The sequence below is a fragment of the Nestor notabilis genome, unplaced genomic scaffold (assembly GCF_000696875.1).
Source record: "Nestor notabilis isolate BGI_N333 unplaced genomic scaffold, ASM69687v1 scaffold9019, whole genome shotgun sequence".
Taxonomy (NCBI): Eukaryota; Metazoa; Chordata; class Aves; order Psittaciformes; family Psittacidae; genus Nestor; species Nestor notabilis.
This window is the reverse complement of record NW_009944219.1, coordinates 23,572-43,080: the sequence shown is the minus strand read 5'-3', so window position 1 is coordinate 43,080 and position 19,509 is coordinate 23,572. Positions and strand designations below refer to the sequence as shown.

The 19,509-nt window shown below is 44.8% G+C and overlaps 1 protein-coding gene across 2 annotated transcripts in view; it reads right to left on the bottom strand.

The window, feature by feature from the left end:
- Positions 1-3,391: 3,391 nt before the first annotated feature.
- The window catches only part of JAK1 (Janus kinase 1), a 28,102-nt gene continuing 11,984 nt past the window's right edge, over positions 3,392-19,509 (bottom strand). Inside the window, exons 7-24 of one of the 2 annotated variants that reach the window (XM_010022338.1) lie at positions 19,093-19,266; positions 18,164-18,321; positions 17,192-17,315; positions 15,571-15,760; positions 13,527-13,633; positions 12,194-12,340; positions 11,697-11,784; positions 11,040-11,167; positions 10,475-10,610; positions 9,667-9,818; positions 8,437-8,587; positions 7,633-7,727; positions 7,270-7,462; positions 6,335-6,459; positions 5,592-5,764; positions 4,999-5,116; positions 4,527-4,637; positions 3,392-3,632 (exon numbers count right to left, since the gene is read on the bottom strand). In XM_010022338.1, the coding sequence (XP_010020640.1) occupies positions 3,531-3,632; positions 4,527-4,637; positions 4,999-5,116; positions 5,592-5,764; positions 6,335-6,459; positions 7,270-7,462; positions 7,633-7,727; positions 8,437-8,587; positions 9,667-9,818; positions 10,475-10,610; positions 11,040-11,167; positions 11,697-11,784; positions 12,194-12,340; positions 13,527-13,633; positions 15,571-15,760; positions 17,192-17,315; positions 18,164-18,321; positions 19,093-19,266 (2,472 nt within the window). In that variant the 3' untranslated portion in view covers positions 3,392-3,530. The remainder of the gene's footprint in view (positions 3,633-4,526; positions 4,638-4,998; positions 5,117-5,591; positions 5,765-6,334; positions 6,460-7,269; positions 7,463-7,632; positions 7,728-8,436; positions 8,588-9,666; positions 9,819-10,474; positions 10,611-11,039; positions 11,168-11,696; positions 11,785-12,193; positions 12,341-13,526; positions 13,634-15,570; positions 15,761-17,191; positions 17,316-18,163; positions 18,322-19,092; positions 19,267-19,509) is intronic. The other variant, XM_010022339.1, reaches the window with a different exon arrangement.

Sequence of the window (19,509 nt, the reverse complement as noted above, 5' to 3'; positions counted from 1 at the left end):
AGTCACAGTGGGCTGAGGCTGAGAGCACTGAGCAACTCAGTGAGTGTAGGGAGCTTCCCAGCTGAAAGCAATACAAGTCCTGAGGAGGGATTGCTGAGCCTTCCTCTTCTCCTCGGACCGAGGGAGTTAAAAGATGAAGTCTTGATAGTAATTTTTTCTTATTTTTTTAACTCAGAACGTGGGGTTTTTTCAGTCTTACTTTTTCCAGGATTAAGAGTTCTGCATTTACAGCCTTTAAATTTTTACCATATTTCCTCTTAATCCTGGAATGGAGATTATACCAAATGTATTACCAGAGCCTCTGTGATGTTTTCAATAAATGTTTGTTAAAAGTAAGATGCTACACTGTGTGCTGCCTTGCAGTAGGAAATTCAATTGGGCTGGGTGATACTTGCGCGATGCAGTAACCTCTATCTGCTTTTAGGCCAAGAACCCACAGCTTTTCCTTGGATAAGTCACTTGCAGTTTGTGAATGCAGCTGTGTAAAGTGAAGTGGTGCATGTGGTGAAGCACCAGCATCCTTCAGTGGGTAAGGCAGGTAACGGAGAGGGGACAGAAGCAACTGCCTGTTTTCTTCTGGCTTCTTCTGGATCTGGATGATTCAGCTGGAGCAGAAGCACCACCACCCTACCCCTCAGATGATGGTTTACTCCTGCCTTCCTGCTCCTCACTGTATTTATTCATCTTTTTCCAAGCATCTTACCTTTGCAACTTGCTGTGCTCCAAAGCCTCCTAGTGCAGAGCAGCCTGGCTCTGGGTTTCACTCCTGACATACTACCTTTTGCATGTAGTAGTTCTCTCTAGAGGAAACAATAGTTACTCACTCACTCACCTGTCCCAGGGTGCAGTACAGACTTGCACCCGTACACTGTGAACCACAGCACCCTGAGCAGCCGGGCTGCATCTGCCCATCTCCCCAGCTTGAGTGTATTTCTCTTTTTATATTTAAAAACTGTATTTTTAGCTTATTCATTAAGCAACTTTTAGACCAGACTCTCTCCTTCCTGCTGTTCATCCTTGTAGCTGAAGTCTTAGAAATCGTCACTTTTGAAAGCAGTGATGTTTTTGACAGGTCAGTATGAGCCAGCACTCTGTGACAGCCCTGGGAATCCTGCTGCAGATCCGTTTGGACTGAAGTCTGAGCACTTGAGGCCACAGCCCAGGTCCTTCTTAATCTTGCTGTAGGTAATACTGAAGCCATATTTAATAGTGATACTCAAAAAGCAACAAAAAAAGTCTTCACTTCTGCTTTTTAAGCTTTGTGATGTGATCAGGTTGCCTGTTAAATTAAACATGGATTTAGTTTCTACCTGGTTCAAGGCCAGGTTGGACACAGGGGCTTGGAGCAACCTGCTCTAGTGGAAGGTGTCCCTGCCCGTGGCGGGGGTTGGGACTGGAGGAGCTTTAAGGTCCCTTCCCACCCAGAAAACTCTCAGCAGCGGTGCTGGATGCCCAGCATTGCAGGTTGCAGGGGTGCTCCTGCGGTTCTCCGGTGTGTGTTATCAATGCACTTGTACTATTTTGTTCCAACTGTTTGTATATGCAAGTTTTTCAATTTATTATGCTTCTCAATGGAAATAAATTGTTGGTACACAGTTAAAGTGGATTTCTGTGGGAGGAAACCAGCTCTGGCCTAGCTTCAAAGTAATTGCTTAATGTGGGGCAAGGGTGTCTTGAAGTCAGCAGGTTCTGATGCCATTATCTTATTGTGATGCCATTATCTTATTGTGGCTTTTCAATAGGTTAAGGGGCTGACAAAGAAACCTGGAGAGGGGCTTTGGACAAGGGCTTGTAGGGACAGGACAAGGGCAATGGCTTTAACCTGCCAGAGGGGAGATTGAGGTGAGCTCTTTGAGTAACTTCCAGAAGAAGGTGCCCCTGCCCATGGCAGGGGATTGGAACTAGATGGTCCTTAAGGTCCCTCCCAACCCCAACCCTTTTGGGATGCTGTGATCCCCAGGGAAGTTAGATTTAAAAATCTTTCTTTAATTCCTGATTTAAGAAGATAGGCACGTGCAGAAAAAAAAATTTATTAATTTGTTTGTATAAAGAGTAACAAAGTGCTGACAGCTTGAAATCAGGGTCATAAGTGACATACATACAGAAAAACAGGTAATACTGTAAAAATAAATCTGACCTCCTTGCAGCTCATAATTACAATTATAAAGACATCTTTCTGTATTGCCAGAACTATCTCCTCAAAGCATTTTCAAAACCTGGGAGAACATGATGGCCCAGGTTCTAGGCCATGGGGCAGCAAAAGGTTTCCAGTTCAAGCACTATTCCTAGAAGCCTGGTGGGTTCTCAGAGCCAAGCACCGTTCCCTCACTTCACCTGCTCATGGGTTAAATGCTGAATCTGGTCCTGACACTACAACGTAGGTGGTGGTCCCAGCCCGGCCCCGCTGGATCCTCTTTGGTTCCTGAAGCCTGCCACGAGTGTGGTCTGAGTCCAGAAGCCAACCTAACAGAAGGCCAGTCACCATCTCAGGCCAAATGAAGGGCTTTAGAGAAGATCAGCTAAAATGATTTAACGTGTTGGCCAAAGAAACCATTGACCAGACCTCCCTGTGTGACGTGCGCGGCACCGCTGGTCACAGAAAGGCTGTTCCTCATGCTCAGGGTCTTCTGCTCCTTGCCCCCGGTGCTCAGTCCTTGCTTTTAGCTAATTCTTGGTGGTTGGAGCAGTCTGTACGTAGACTCCTTTTCTTTTCCATCCAAGTGTGTAATGAAGTTCACAGCACCCCAGCTCACTGGTGGTGCCGGCTGAGAAGCATTTGCAGGTTGAATGGCTACATAACCAGTGGAAACTTCAGCAGTTACAAATGGATCATGTGGGAGGGGGAAAGCAAATGGATTCATCCAGAAATGGGGTTTCTCACTGAAATGGGTAACTACATACTGAGCCATGCTTTTGGGGGGTTGCTCTTTTGACCATCGCAGTCAAGTGATTGGTTTTGACTACATGTAAGAGCTCAGAACTGCAGACTGGGTAAGACAAGCCCATTAGTTTGTCTTCTCTGGATTTTTATGCTAGAGTTGGTTTTCTGTGACTAAAATGGAAGTGCACATGAAGGCTGTTTGTCAGGCAAACTTCTTTTATACCTCAAAACCCCGTAAAAACTAACATACTGCATCAAATCCTCTTACATCTACTTACATAGTTCAGGTCTTCAAGGACTACACATGCCCAGCAGACTTGTTGCAATGCCACAGGTAGCACACAGAACATTTTCAGACATCAGAGTAGTTCACATTGTGGCAAGGCCATAATGGGCTAAAGCTAAAACTGCCTTGCACTAACAGCAGCAAGAAGAGTTGAAGCTATTGTTTCTGCCATACCTTTTAATTCACTTGATCCAACTGTTGACTAAAATTCAAAAGGAAAACTATTGGAAAAAGAATCCTTTAAAACACATTAGCACAGTCAGAGTACAAATTACAGTAGGTATTAAAAAAAACAATGAAAGGTTTTGGGCATTTATATTTTGACACACATTGAAAGTACTGACAGGATATACAAAAAATGAATTACATTTTACTCATAATTGTTTCAAATCCTTGAATCAGATTGTGAAAGGTCGTTCGTTCGTCATGCTTGAAGATCCAGCACTTCCTCATCAGCTGGTCCACCTAATAACAACACGAGAGGAGTGAAACATCCCAACCCAAACCACTCTGTGATTGATTCAAATGAATCTAAGTTCCTAACCCTGGAAATGCGCTTTGTTGCCTGGACAAAGCTTTTGGAAAGCAGCATTTTCCCAAAATATGTTGAAAAGGCAACAGATAGGATTAAAAGGCCAGGTTGGACACAGGGGCTTGGAGCAACCTGCTCTAGTGGAAGTTCTAACCCCGTGGCAGGGACTGGAGCTGGATGAGCTTTAAGCTCCCTTCAAAACACAAACCAGGCTGGGATTCAGATTTGTTTTTTCCAGTAGATGTAATGGAGCAGACTCTCACTGCTAAGAACTGAACAGTGACAGAAACATGCCTCAGATTTCGATCAGAGTTAGTCCATGTTATTAGTGGGGGGATTTTTTTGATGAAGTAAAAGTGTATGTTTGACAGTGCAAACAACTGATGCAGTGTTTGTGCTGACAGCTTGAACCAGTGCAAGAGCATCACCACAGCCCCTCCCCAGGGCAGAGCCTGGCTGTTGCCCAGCTCTCCCAAGGGCAGGAGAAGATGAGCTGTGCATGGGGGTCTGTAACTGAGACCCTGCTGAGGTGTTGGTTCAGTCTGGGTTCTACACACCCAGGAAATCCATATTTCAAAAATCAGAAGGATTCTGAATGCATTTTACATGAATCCAGACACTAAAGCAAAGTTCTTCACCCCTCTGAAGGGATGTCGCAAACTTGGCAACATCAGTGTCAGAAAGCACTTAAAAATCATGCCTAAAACCCCCAGAAATGCCTTTTTAGCAGGTTTTCCTACCAAGACTAGTCAGACCACGAATGCCTGGTGCCATCTGGTGCTAAAGGGTGGGCACCAATACAACAAACACGTGGGTACAGCCATTACCTCCTCTGGGCAGCTCGGTGGCCGTGGCAAACGCTTCTCCTCCTGCAAGACACGCACCAGCCGTGCCACTGTCATCTGCCCCTGCGTGGGGCCGATCATCTTCAGGAACTCCTGTGGAAAGAGCTGTGTCAGCCTCACACCCCCCCACCCTGCACCAATCCAGGGAGTTCCAGCTTGACAGTAACGTGAGATTTGCATCCCAAAGTGAAAATGAACAGTAGGTGCTTATTGTAGAGACGCACCAGATACTCGTGGTAGAAAACTAACGTTTAAATACAGCTTCCTCACCAGGATGTGCAGTCACAACTTGCCTCCACACAAGCTCTTTAGTGAAAGAAAACCATAAGGGTTGCTCTCGTAAGATAAAGAGATTCATCCACTTCTTCTTGTTTCCAAAAGTAATAATTTAAATATTACATATTATATCTGATTAAAGCCACTTCTAGCAGCAATTTCCTTCCCAACCACTTACTGCCATGGGGCTGGACTCCGAGTCACAGTAGGTAAGCAGCTCGTACAGTGTCACCCCAAACGACCAGACATCCGAGGCAATGTAGAACTTGCTCTGAAGCAAGCACTCTGGAGCATACCTGCGGACACAGCGGGACAGTGTTAATCTTACCCAGAGCTGCACAGATCTATTCGCACATGCACAACCCGTCTGCATTTGAAGTGAACTAAAGAGACATGTTGTGCATCTGGAGGGTCCTTGCACATAAATTAATGTGCCCACAGGGCTTGGGATGCCACAGAAGTAGTAAATGAAGGAGAACTGTTACACAGCGAGGCACTGAGAAACTAAAGGAGACTAAAAATCATGGGAATTAAGGCATTCAGTGCAGGAAGAAATAAACGGCACGGAGTAGGTAAGTGTAGTCTGCCCGGTGCCTTCTACCTCCTCTGATATTGGATCTTCATTTATTTTCCTTGCTCTGATGGTGTATATTTAGGTCTCTTACCAAAACAGGAAAAGTCTTCAGGACACCTAAAAGCCAAAGCCTGCAGGAGCAGACAAGTTACTGCACTGCACAGTCTGGTTAAAGGAAAGGAGTTACAAGTGACTACCAAAAGACAGGGCTGTCGAGGTCATCTTTGACTGTGTAGTACTCCTTGTCTGTCTCGATTGCTTTGGTGAGGCCAAAGTCCCCGATCTTCACTCTGTTCTCGCTTTCGACAAGGACGTTCCGTGCTGCCAAGTCACGATGCACGTACTGACGGGAGCCCAGATAGTCCATTCCCTAGAGACAAGAAAACCTTTACACTACTTGCTCCAACTTAAATCACTTCCTCCAGCTCCCCCTTCAAATGCTCCCTTGTCCACCTGGCAATACTCAGGTTTTCCACAGCAGGTTCTCAGTGGCGCTACAAAGGTCCTTTTCTGACCCCACTTTCGACCCCTTAATTTGGGTTCCTCCTCTGTTGAGATGGACGTTTCTGCTTTGTGCTTTTTAAGTTTCCCCTGGGCAGCCACCACCTTCAGGCCCTTCTCTCCACAGCAGCAGGTCTTTGTGTGCTGCCAGAACTGACAGTTTGTGCCTGTTTCTCCTCACTGCCCAGCTCACCACTAACCACAAACCCATCTTAGAGTGAACTTTCAGGCAGGGGAACCTGGTAATTCTTCCTTAGCTGAGCTTTGTGCCAGTAGCACCTGAAGCACGAGAGAGACTCCTTCAGGATTCAGGTCCTTGGGACAAAGGAGGGAGAATGGTTTTGTTCATCAAGCAAGGCTCTCTTCCCACTCCCTCTATTCAATTAAACATTTAACTGCTCAAGCAGAAGAGCTGCAGGAAGGCTCGTGCCAGGCTCACCTTGCAGATCTGAACCGCGTATCGCAGAAGCTGTTTGAGATTGATTTTGTTCTTGTTCCGTGGCAGATACTCCTTCAGGCTCCCAGAAGGAAGAAATTCCATGATCAGTTTAATTCCACTTCCACCTAAAAACAGGGCGAGTGTTTAACGTGACCCTTCTCACATCATTAACACCAGTAACTTTCGGACAAGCCACTGGCAGCATTTGTAATGGTTTTTGCATGACCGTGGCCAGAGACTATGGGCTAAATCCCAGTATCAGTCCGTGCACAAGACAGTGGAGAATCTATTCCAGGCAGGATAATTATTGAACTTAAAGTTCTTAAAGTTTTTAATATTGGCTTAGAACAATCACTGCTGAAAAGCAAAACTTTAAGAGAACAGAACTCCCTGCTATGAATATCAGATGTTCTTATCAACACTGGGTTGTATCAACAGTGACCTCTGGCTTTAAGGGGTGATGACCAGCTCACTCCTGAACAGACCCCACCACCCTGCCCAGGTGCTCATTTTTGTGCAGATTTGGTGAGAACATCAACCACGTTGCTCACACCCAGGTTTGCCAAGCACAGGTAGGGGCAGGAGAAGGGCTTCAGAGATAAGCCCTGGGGGACACTGGCACAGGGTGCCCAGAGAAGCTGTGGCTGCCCCATCCCTGGCAGTGTTCAAGGCCAGGTTGGACACAGGGGCTTGGAGCAACCTGCTCTAGTGGAAGGTGTCCCTGCCCGTGGCAGGGGTTGGAGCTGGAGGAGCTTTAAGGTCCCTTCAACCCAAACCAGTCTGGGATTCTATGATAAATTGCTGCTTTTTGTGAAGAAAGTGATTTAAACTCGTAAGATTAAACTAAGACTGTTTTGCTTTTTAAAATGCTTCATTTTTAAAGGAACCCCTTCTGCTTCTAGTGTGAACTTTTAATAGTCTACATGAAGACTTACCATCTTCTGTGCAAATTCCCTTGTATTTGACAATGTTCTCATGATAAAGATTCCTCAAGATCTCTATTTCCTTCTTGAGATCAGCGATGTGATTCCCTCCACTCTCTGGCTTCAGGGATTTAACTGCCACTTGCTCCCCTGTATTGTCACCTTCTGGGTCGTATCTGCAGAGTTCCACCTTGCCAAAGTGGCCCTGATTGTAGAAGAAAGAAGGGAGAGTGTTATTTAACACAACGCTTGCTAAGCACAGTGTTACTGACGCGCTGTTTCGGGCGACTCCCATCTTCCTGTAGTGACACAGAAAGCACACGCAGCTGTGTGCACACACACATCTCTATGTTCTGCTCCTGACGTTCCTCTTACCTCTCCCAAATCACGGATTCTTTTCAAGAATCGCTTCTCAAAGACAGTGGGATCCACCTCTGTGAAGGGCTTCTTCTCCGAGACGATATCAGGATCTAGGGGTGGAAAAAAGTCCCAGGTCAGACAGATTCCTGCCAGGACATCTTGGTCTTGACACTTGAAGGCATCCTTGCTCACTTCCAATCTGCTGTTCTTGGTGTGTCTATCCCTGCTGTCACAACTTCCCTTATTTACATCCTGCCTCCTGTTTGACAGGGATTTCCTTCCACTTGTACGTGCCAGTCTGGCACTTGCTCATCTTCCCCCTCGCCTTGTGGGTTGCTTGCTGGGTCTTTTTCCCGAGTGATTCCGTCTCCTCTTGATACACTTCCCACCTCTAGTAGTTACTCAGCTTCCATGATTATTTATTATGAGGTATGGGAGGGAAAATTATGCCCTTTATTGACTGACTGCTAGTTGCTCTGTAGCAACTTCAGCATAAGATGACCCAGGAACCAGAGCTATCTGAGCCCTGTGGAGATCTCACGGAGCTCAGAGATTGGAAATAAAGCTGTTGTTTGAAATATGGACCATCAAATGAAATGGCAGCGACACCAACACAACTGCAGCATGAATTAAACACCCACATCCCACTTGCACTCATCTGTGGAAAGGGTTAGTTCCATTCCTGCAGGGACACCACGCTCCTGTCATCAGTACAACCAGACACACAGGAGAATGCTGCTGGAAGGCATTGGGACTTAGCCAAATAAAGCAGCCATCCTTATCCCTCCCTGCCCCTGACCAGCAGAGCCAAGGCCTTACTTTGTTCCTCCAGCTTGTTGATGTCTCTCATGATCGCTCTGAAGAAGGGTCTCTGATGGGGGTCGTAGTTCATGCACTGCTTCATCAGGTCAGCCAGCTCCTTGCACGATGGTGTTGCCAACATAAAATGCCCCTCATAGAACCTCTCCTTCTGTAAGGCACAAAAGGAAACTCCTGCATGAATTTCAGCTTTTAACTTAATACACTCATGTTCTACAGCAGAAGATGTGACCATTAGGTCCTTAACCTACTGTGAACTTCTACTTAACTTTGCCAAGGAAATCCTCGTCTTTAGCAATAACTCTAAACCATCTCCTACCCATAGAGAATTATTATTGTGCTAAATCTGGTGTAGTTTGGAGCAACCACTTAAAACACACGAATTTTCTACAACACACTGAAGATTTCACCTTTCAGAAGTGGTTTTCCACCAAGTTTACCACGTTACTTATGCACTAGGACAAATGGCTGAGTGGAAATGCTCACCAGGGAAACAACACACAGTGGCTGCTCCTCACAGCCCCTGAGGAGGTACCAGCTTTGGGGTAGATGGGATGAGGATGGGCTTTTCTAAGTTCTGCCTGCCACATGCAGGAAGGGGACTGCACCCAGGGCAGCAAGTTCCTTTCAGCCACCTCCTGTGACAACACCTCAGGCAGTGACTCAAGGACTCAGTCATTTCCTTCAGATGAGCAGCAGCTGCTTTGCTCCATCCCCTTCCCAACACAGCAACACTTCAAGAGAGAAAAAGCACATTTGGAGCACATGCTGAGGGACTCCAGCAGCGCTGAACAGACACTGCAGCAGTGAGGCAGGATGAGGCTTATTTAATGTCTTTTAGATTTCAGAGTGTCCCACAGGAGACTAGTTCTGAACCAATGTCCAAAAGATACAAGCAAGAACAGAAGAACCTAACTGCTTGTAAGCAGAACCTCCATCAGTTTGTAACTGGGCACAGTGGTTAGGAAAGGGCACGTGTGAGAGCAGCAGCAGTTCTGTTCAACTGTTTGAAAATGCCCAGCAAGGTCAGGGTGAAGCAATAATGAGCAATTTTTATAGTAAGGACAAGATTTTTTTTACCTGTGGCAATTTACATGGATCAGCCCCTTACCAAGTCCAGCTGAGCTGGTTTTCCTACAAGTCAAAAGCAACTCAAGTTGGGTACGGAAACTGCACTGCCGAAGAGGCTGTACCCGAGATGTCAAGGTAAGGTTTATGTAACAGTTTTACCTCTGCTAACGTCTTGTCTTTCAGTGGTATCTCTCCATTATAGCAGATTTCCCACAGGGTTGTACCAAAACTCCACTTATCTGCTGCAACACTTAAATTTTTGGAGTCTTCAACACATTCAGGTGCAATCCAGGGGATTCGCTCAACGCATTCTGAGATCAAACACAGAACAGACGCATTCTGGAGTTAGTATCAAAGGACTGAATAAACAACCTTCTAACTCAGTTATTCTTGTCTAACACCTGCTTAACTAACATAAACTAAAGCTGCACTCCTTGTTCACCTTCAGGGAAATCTTCACTCTCAAATCCCTGTTCTCAGAAGGGTGTTTCTGTGGCTTTTACAAGCTCGTGCCTTGAGCCATCCAGAAACTGAGACTCCTTCTGTATTATTGCACTTGACTTAACATGACTTTTTAAGAGAAATGAGCACAACAGGCACCCACCATCAGCAACACTCCTTACATTTCAGATCCCTGAAAGCCAATTACTGCTATTCCAGAGCCAGTTCTAGCTGGTATAAATGGTATTTGTATATTCTTAGGCAGAAGCTCTTCCCTGTGAGGGTGCTGAGGCGCTGGCACAGGGTGCCCAGAGAAGCTGTGGCTGCCCCATCCCTGGCAGTGTTCAAGGCCAGGTTGGACACAGGGGCTTGGAGCAACCTGCTCTAGTGGAAGGTGTCCCTGCCCGGGGCAGGGGTTGGAGCTGGAGGAGCTTTAAGCTCCCTTCCAACACAAACCATTCCATGATTCTGTGATTTCTTCCTTCCCCACCACACCGAAGAGAGAAATCCAATTCCTGTACCCTACCTTGTCTGCTCAGCACAGTTATTGGTATTCCCGGGTCACTCAGCTTTATGAAAGGACCATATTCAGTGTCAATTCCCTCTCTTGCCAGTAGGATGTTTTTAGTACACACATTTCCATGTACCAAATCCTTATCCTCCTGCGGGAAGGAAGGAAAAGAACAGTGAGTGCAGTTCTCAATGCTCTGCAAGTGCTCTGAGCTACCTACAGCATAGGGGAGCACTGAAAAATACTCCAAGCTGAAATCTAAATGTACAGCTTGAAAGAAATTATCCTAGAGAAAAACAGGGAAAGGGGGAGTAGGGGAACCTACTGTTCACTCTTATGCACCATAATATTCCCTTCTCCACAACAAGCATCATTGCAGGCATATGGCCTGTTTGGCCTGCTGATAAGAAGGAGCTCATCACCTCCCCTGAGAGTCTTTCTCCTTATTTTAAGCAACAATAGGAATATAAAAGGAATATCCCATACATTGTACAGTCCCACTGAGAAAGCGAATTCATTAGTTACTAATGCACGTGGAACCAGCAGCTACAGGCAATGCTTTTGTCAAGAGGTTTCTTACCAAGTAGCTCAGTGCACTTGCAAGTTGTTTGGCAACGTTGAACTTCCAAGGAGTTGTCAGAACTTCACTTTTCCGATGCATAAACAGATCCAGAGGCCCAAATTCAACAAACTCTTCAACCATGATGTCTACAAAGTGAGGAACATAAAGTCAGTATTGCGAAAACTGGTGTCTGGAGTGATCTAATGGCCTGTTACCATCTTCCTCTCTCCCCCAGGCTCAATGGTTAGGGAATGTCTTCACTTCACCTTCCCCAAAGGTAATTTAAGTGCTGAGCCCAAATTAAAAGGCTGAGACGTGTGGCTTTATGTAGTAAAAGAACAGTAAACCTGAAGCAAAGCATTTCAAAGACTACAGGGCAAAGCCTTCCAAGGGCAGTAACTTCTGCCAGAAGGCTGGTTTGTATGGACACTACCACTATCTTTCTGGCATTCCAACCTCAAGGAGTCATCCCATAAGGCACTTATTCAAAGACAGAATTGGAAGAGGAAACTTGTTAGTAGAAAGGACTCTGCAGATGCCTTGCTGTTCCACTTCCACTTCTGGCTGCACTGAGAATTGAGGCAGCAACTGCCATCCCCATGTCCCCTCGTGCCAGCACTGAACTGAATGATGCCCAGTCCCTGCCAAGCCTGGAGAGATGTTCCCAGAACTCACTTTCAACGTTGCGGACGCAGACTCCGTGGAGGAGGACGATGTGCTTGTGAGACACCTGCCTCATCATACTTGCTGTTTCAAAGAAAGCCTGTTGGAAAGTGGAAGAGGTCAGCGATGAAACTGCTGGTCACTGTCACACTCATCCAAGTGTTTAACAGCTGCAGAGCATCCCCTAACAGAAACATCCGTGGAAGACCCCTGTGTTCTGTAGGAACCTACAGGGTCAACAGCGGTGGGGATGTGCTTATGGTCTGCCTGTGTGCAGGCTGAAGTCAGTGCTGGTGTGCTCCAGCCAGACCTGGGGCTGCTGCCTAATGAGTACCTCCGAAATGCTGGTCAGTGATGGATCTGACTGCCTAAAAGGGTGAGATACACCTTCAACATTTCCCATCCCCTTAATATATGCACAACCTCTGCTTTTAAAGGCTTTTCATAGTTAAACCAAGTACGAGTGAGGCCACAGCTGGAGTACAACAGACAAAGAGGAAAACACTTGCCAAAGAAATGTCCCTGTGGCTGGGGTCCAAGACTTTGAGGAGCACTTTAATCTCTTTTTCATTTTGATAGCCTTCATTCTCGTCATCTTTGTAGTTGAGGATCCCTGAGTAAATCTGTGTTCTCGTCCCTCTTCCAAGATGTTCATCCTAAGACATAACACACAATAGATGTTTCAAACCAGGACATGAAGCAAACAAGGGTAGATTTACACCAGTATCTGGATCTGCACTCTATGCTGCCTCTCCAAATAGAGTGGACTTAGCCCTCCACTTGATCTAACACCCTACAGGCTTACAATTAGCACAGTGAGAAGCTAAGGCAGTGTGTTACCCTTTGCTTTAGTGGTCTCTCTCAGCATACTCACCACTGGAAACTCATCTGATACAAAAGGGCTACTATATCTCCATTAACATCACACAGGTTCAGTGTGATTTAACATTATCAGACTAAACACCAAATGAATAAATAATTACTGGCCTCTTATTTACAATAAGCTGCTATTGAGGCAACCTTTAATGTCTTTCCAAAAGTTGGAGGAAGTAATACTTCAATGGAACGCTTTGTTTGGGAAAGCAATTTCCTCCTAAAATAACAGAGGATGCTGCTGTGGGATATTGTTCAGGAAGCCTGCACGTTGACTGCACACTGTAAATATCAACACCAACATTAACATAATCCATATCTCTCTGGGCAGTGATGCAGGTTAACAAAAACCCCAAACCTTTCTATTTAACTGGAGCAGCCAATTGCACGATTGAAGAGCTCAGGTCTTTTAGAAGCATTAAATGTGATTTGTGCATTCGAGCCACTGTGTGGGTTTGAAGTTTATCCAGGATTTAGCATCACTGATTGAAACAACTGACAGAAAATCTGGGTGCTGAATCACTTGGAACACAAGATTTTGAATGCTTCACCCTTGGTTTTTTACTGAAGGATATTATCCCAAATCTCCAAGCTGCCTGTTTCCTGATACATGAGGCTTTAACAGATACAGCTACATTTAACAACAAACCACCTGGGAAAAAACAGCTCTTAAGACTTATGTGGTGTTTTAAGAATGACCTCAGAAGCATCTCTCTCCACAGCCATTAGAAACCTGCTCAAATACCAATCTGATTTCTAGGGACAGGCGTTACTCCCAAGCTCCTCTTCTTTTTCCACAGAGGGACATGTAAACGTTTGGATTCTGCAGTAAGAGGCTTTAATACAAATAAAGATTCAAATTCAGTTTTGCTGAGGAGAGATGGGACAGGAAGAAGCAGCTGGAAGGGGGTGATTCTGTGTTTCTGGCTGGGTACAGTGGGCTGCCACACTTGTTCAGCAGCTACCGACCTGCATGATTTTCTCCTTCAGGATCCGATGGAAACTCAGCTGCCCCAGGTGATAGAATGGCTGCCATTCCTGTGCCTTCTTGGTTGCAACCAGCAAGTTGGAGATTTCTGAAAGACAGGGAGAGAAAAGGTTCTTTAGGACTTGTCAAAGATAACGGTATTCACCTCTCAGTCAGCAACATTGCTGCATATGCTCACTGCAAAGTAAACCCCACATGAATGAGGAAGAGGGAGAAAAGAAGAAACTCTGACTTACATTCTGCTCAAGTAACTGCTGTCATTCAACAGAGAATTCACTAAAGCAGAGCTACATCTATCACCCACACAGTGTTAGTATTAGCCATATTGGGGCTGATACTAAGAAACTGAAGAGTGTTTACTGCACAGAGAAATACCCAGGACTGAAAGAGGTGATACCTCTGCTGTACACTAAGTAAAACAGCACATTCCCTCCTTCCCAGTGTGCAGATGGGTAAGGGGAAGCTGGAGTCTCATTTCTTCTCTTCACTGCCTTGAAAACTTCTTGCACCCTTGGAAAAACCAACAGGCTGTTTCCAGAGCACTGGAATTAAATTAAGGAATGGGAAATGACAGAAGGAGAAGACTCAAAAGGCTGGTTCTTCCTCCCCACTGCTTCTGGTCAGGGAGAGGCATGGTTAGATCCCAAAGCCTTGCACATGAGTTTTGTCTTCCTGTGCTGAACAGCAGGCATTATTTATTACAATACAATGGCCTTAGATGTCTGTGTGCATCTGGCCTTCCCATTTCTGTGAGCAGCACATGTGCATCAGGGCTAAACTGGGATCTAGCACTCTGAAAACAACCAGTCATGAATCATACACTGGAAACCAGCTTTATTTCTGCATTATTTTTTGTGAATAACCAATTAAATAGATTCAAACAGAAGGAAAGAAAACTAAACAGGGAAGAGACAGAACAGGGAACAGCACAGATAATGTGCTGGATCCCACTGTAATTCCAGTGAAAAGCTGAAGTGGGCAGTCGACTCCTTGACTCATTTCATTTTATTCCAAATACAGCTGTCAAAATGTAGTCAAAATGTATGATCTCTCCATGCTCCAGGCAGTTACCAAGGCTCCTCAAAGTGCTGCTCTAAGCTCAGTGTCCATCTACAGAGAAGTCTCCTCTAAAAGCATCAGAACAAGCAGGTAATTAATGCAGCTCAGTTATTTCCCTTCTTCGAACAGGAAACCACTATCAGATCACACAATCACACCACTGTGTTTCCCCTTCCATACAACACTCAGCTGCAAGACACTTGTAGTTTATAGCAAACCATTTCAGCAAGTGCTGGCATTGGCAGTTTAACAAATGCAGGATTGTCCCAGCCCTCTCAGATCTGACCTCCCAGATGGATTTACTGGCGCCAAGGCTGTTCTGCTTGCTAACAGTTGCAGACCAAGCTTTCCCTGCTGCTTCATGATTAATAGACTAAACAACAGCTCAATATGAGAGCAAACAAGCTTCAAACCAGAGGTTTCCACACAACCACTGCAGGCTGCAACCCTCCTTTGTCAGAGGAGCATGACGTGATGAACGCTGACACTGCCTGGCATATGTGACACGGTGGAGCAAAGGAAGAACCTTACATGGTCCCTGCTTCACCACAGCGCTTCAGCCCTTGGCTCTGAGTCAGCTGTGCCATTTTCCCTTCAGACCAATCTAGAGCCCACCTCTGCAGGGCCAGCTTCTAGGTGCAAAAAGGGAAACCAGAACTTTTGTCCATGTCGTGTGAAAAGTTCACACAAAGAAGGCTCATGAGAAGCACCACCCCCTGAGCATCCTGTGCTGAGCTTGTAACGTGGAAAGGAAATCCCCAAAACCTTGTTCACAGGGCTTGGGTTTGCTTTTTGATACGACTCCTCCTCCACAGTGAAGGAAGAAACCTTAAATATCATTTCTTAAGTGACAAATGAGCTTCACATGAGGACACAGAACAAATCAGACACCAAGAATGCCTCTTCTCCTTGGAGTTTGTTTCCTTTCAACAAAAAGTTTGCTGCCTCTCTTAAAGGACACTCTACCTCTTGGTTTTGGTTGGCAGCACCTCTTCAGTGTAAAGCTTATGTTGTCTGTCCGAAGTATTTGTCCCTTCAGGTGATCCATCAGCTCTTTCAAGGATGAGAAAGATTTGCTGGATCCATGTAGGAAGTACCCGCCTTTCTTCACTTCAATCTGGAAGTTCTTGTACTGGACTGAACTATTTACCATCTGCTATTAGGGAGAAAAGGGGGAAAAAACCAAACTATAATCATTAAAGTGACAGAATGTTTGTTAAGCCACAAAAACTTCCCAAAAGCCTTTGAAATTACAGATAAGACCAGTAATCACTTCCCTCTATGCCAGGGTCCTCCAACTGCACTCCAACAAAGTAGAGACAGCTCAGAATTCCTGGAACCTTCAGTCCCAGGAAGACTTGTAGTAACAGAGTGGGAGAGCAGCAATGTAAAGATGCAATCACCTAATGAATTCTGGCTTCTGTGTTTTGCAGAGCCTGAGAGTATGTGGAAGCCCTGACTCTTTCTGAAGGAGTCTTCTCATCACTTGATCAAGAATTGCAGAAGCTGGACCATGGTTTCAACATCTCCACTTAAAAATAGCAAAACTCCCTTTCACAACCCAGATTGTTCAACAAGTGAAACAAGATTTCAGGCTCTTGCTCACACTTTCCAGTTTCAAAGGACTGAACTTCTGCACTTACCTATCTCAGCCTTTTCAAGGCTTCTGCCTCACCTCTCCCTTTCCTCTTGAAGCCTCACAAAGAGGTTGAATGTTTTCCAAGACAAAATTAATTTCTTATTTCAATGCATCTGTTGCCCTGTCTTTTAGAAATGTCTACAGAAGATGAACCCAGTATCAAATATCCCTTCTTGACCTCATGGTTGATTCTACTCACATGTATTTCTAAGGGAAGAACAGCAGCTTATATGTGTTTATGCTATTATTATCCTTGTGTGAACACCTGAAGTATTTTCTCCAAAGCAGCAAGTCAGAAGCAGACTTCAGCTGAACTTCTGTGCAGCTCCTGCGTTCTTCTTTTCTACTTCTCTTTCTACTTCTCTTTCTACTTCATTCTACTTTTCTACTTCCTGCATTCTTCTTTTCTACTTCTCACCATCACATCTGGTTTCCTCACCTATCCCACATCATGAGCTTTTGCTTATCAATCACCTTTCAAGAAGTATGTTCCACCAGCTAACTTTATCTATCTCCTGTGGTGTTCTACATGTAAAGGCAACTGTCCTCATGCACTGTTCTTTTACAGTGTGACAGGAGAAATACATTCATATAATTAAACCCATGTTCAAGAAACATTAGCTAAGTTGCAGTGACAAATTGTGTATGCCATCCTTGCACCATATGAGTTTAAAATGCTTAATTTCAACCATGTTCTTGCACAGCTTTATTGCTATGACTGGAAATGTTCTGGGTGTCATGAATCATCTTTGTGGATACAGCATATTTGTAGAGAGTCTGGGGAAAAGGAAGCTATGAGTACAATTCTCTACCCTCCTCTGCACCAGCTATCACACGGATGGCAGGGTGACTGCCCTCACGAACACAAATGCATGAGCATGGATTACAGGGAGCTGCTAGTCTTCAGCTCATTTTCAGATTACTGCTGGGGCTCCACACTCGACCTACCTCTGAGCCTTCAGAACAAGTCACTGTCATGAGGATGTGGTTAAAGTTTGTGCAGCTCCACCTCAGCACATAACTTCCTGCTTCGTTCCCTTCCTGGCGCAGCTTGTTGATGGCGTATTCCGTGCTGAAAGAGTCAATGTACACATGAGGAAAACCAACAAATAAGCAGTTGCATCCCAAATCTATTATTAGGAAACACACAGGAGAATAATCCTGTATTTGGAACAAAAATGTGTAACAGCAACTTAGAAATATTTATATCATTAAAACATGATTTAATTGTGTGCATTACACACGCTCGCATTCAGCTGCACAGAGCAAGGGAAGAAACCTTTGTTAAGCTCTTAGCATGCGTAATGGGGAAATTCCACATCCAACACAGCGCACACATAAACTCTCAGTTTGCTACATTTAAACACACAAAGGAAAGGCAAAAAGGTGCAAGTGTTCAAGGCCAGGTTGGACACAGGGGCTTGGAGCAACCTGCTCTAGTGGAAGGTGTCCCTGCCCGTGGCAGGGGTTGGAACTGGAGGAGCTTTAAGGTCCCTTCCAACACAAACCAGTCTGGGATTCTATGATTCTATGAAAGGAAAATAATTGCTTTAGGTATTTAAAACAACAAAGGACTTTGTTCAGCCACCCAAGGACTCCTGGGGTCAGTTCAATGCTGTTTACCTAAAATATTCCCATCTGTTCAACAGACAATGATCTTCGTATCTATTAGTGAAGAAGCCTCAAAATACTCCTATAATAGGAAACACTGGGTTTAGAGATGAGTAAATGTATGCAGAGAGAAACAGTGATGGGTTTTTTCCACATAATCCTTAGCAAACTTAAGTTGTTCTACAACCTTTTGATCATGAACAGCCTTCCAAAAGTCCTATTTCCTCAGTGGAACCAGTATCCTCAATGCAGCAGTATTAGAGGAGTAATTATTCAAGTGGAAAAATAACAATCAAACATTTTACTAACCAAATGGGTCCGTGGCATCCGTTTTTTATGTTGTGCTCAATCAGTGGGGGAGCCACATCTGTGCAGAGGTAATGGTGAGCATCTGCTGTAAGTCTGAAGTACCCATCTATCAACGACGCGAATGACAGGGCCTCATCATGTGAGGACAGCTTTAATTCCTACAACAAAAGGGTACTTTAGTAAAGAATTCTTATGGTCCTGATAAAACATTTCATGATGTTTCAATATCCAGAGATTTTTTAATAAAGTGGCTAAAAAATTGGCCAGAAACCTTCAATAGAAAACCACATTTAGGGAGCCGATGCTGACCATCCTCTGTCCTCCCCACCCATTACTGGCTAGAAACTTTGGTTCTCCAGCATGACACGTTCTGCTGTAATCCTACACAAGATCTCTAAGGCAAATGCTTGTGTCAGCCTTTGTGAAATGCCACAGTTCAGGAATGGGGCAGTCACAGTGGACTTGAAGCCAAGAGCATTTAGGCAGCTCCTTTCCCAATTCTAAGAGCAGGCAGCCCACAGCAAGAAGAATCACTCTGAACACTTAAATTGCATATCTAGAAACCTCCTCTCCTTCTTTCCCAGGTTGTGTCTGTATCTATCTCTTCTTTGCCATCCTTGATGAGCACCTTTCTTGACGCTGCTTGTGGCTATCCAAGGTGTACATAGGAAGGCCATGGGCTGAGAAGTGCAGCAAGGAGGCCACCAGGCACTGGTGGTATGCAGTAACAAGTGTACAGAATCAACAGTGCTCACCAACTTGCTGCTCTTCTAACTAACACTTCTGCACCTGTACAGTGTTAGGGACAGCATATTTAACTGTTCAAGAGTTAAAGTGTTCCTCAAGGAGCTTGTCACCTCTTGGCCCAACAACATTGCATCACTAGAGCTTCCCAGGGGAGAGAACCCTATCCAAGGTTTGGTTCTTACCATCCTTTTGTTATCCTGCTTGTTAATGCTGACTGTAGACTCCTTGATGACAATGTGAGTGATTTCAGGAAAATAAGAGAAGTTGTTCCACGTGTCTTGAATTTTGTGTTTTTCTTCATCCTTTCTGGTTTTAACATCAGTTTTCTTCTTCTTCTCTTTCTCTGTCTGTCCAGACTGCAAATAGATTATGGATAAAAGTATACTAACAAAAACATGTATTTTTTAGCAAAGTGTTTTTACTGTAAAACAAAAATTGATGACAAACTAATCTTCCAGAGCTATTCAGTTCTTGTATGCTTTTTGCATTGAATTATCAATTCATTTACATGTTCAGTGTATCTGTATTGCAAGGATATACTTCCACCATGAACTGTCCATGAGACAGAGGCTTATGAGGATGAAAGCAAGCAGTCATTA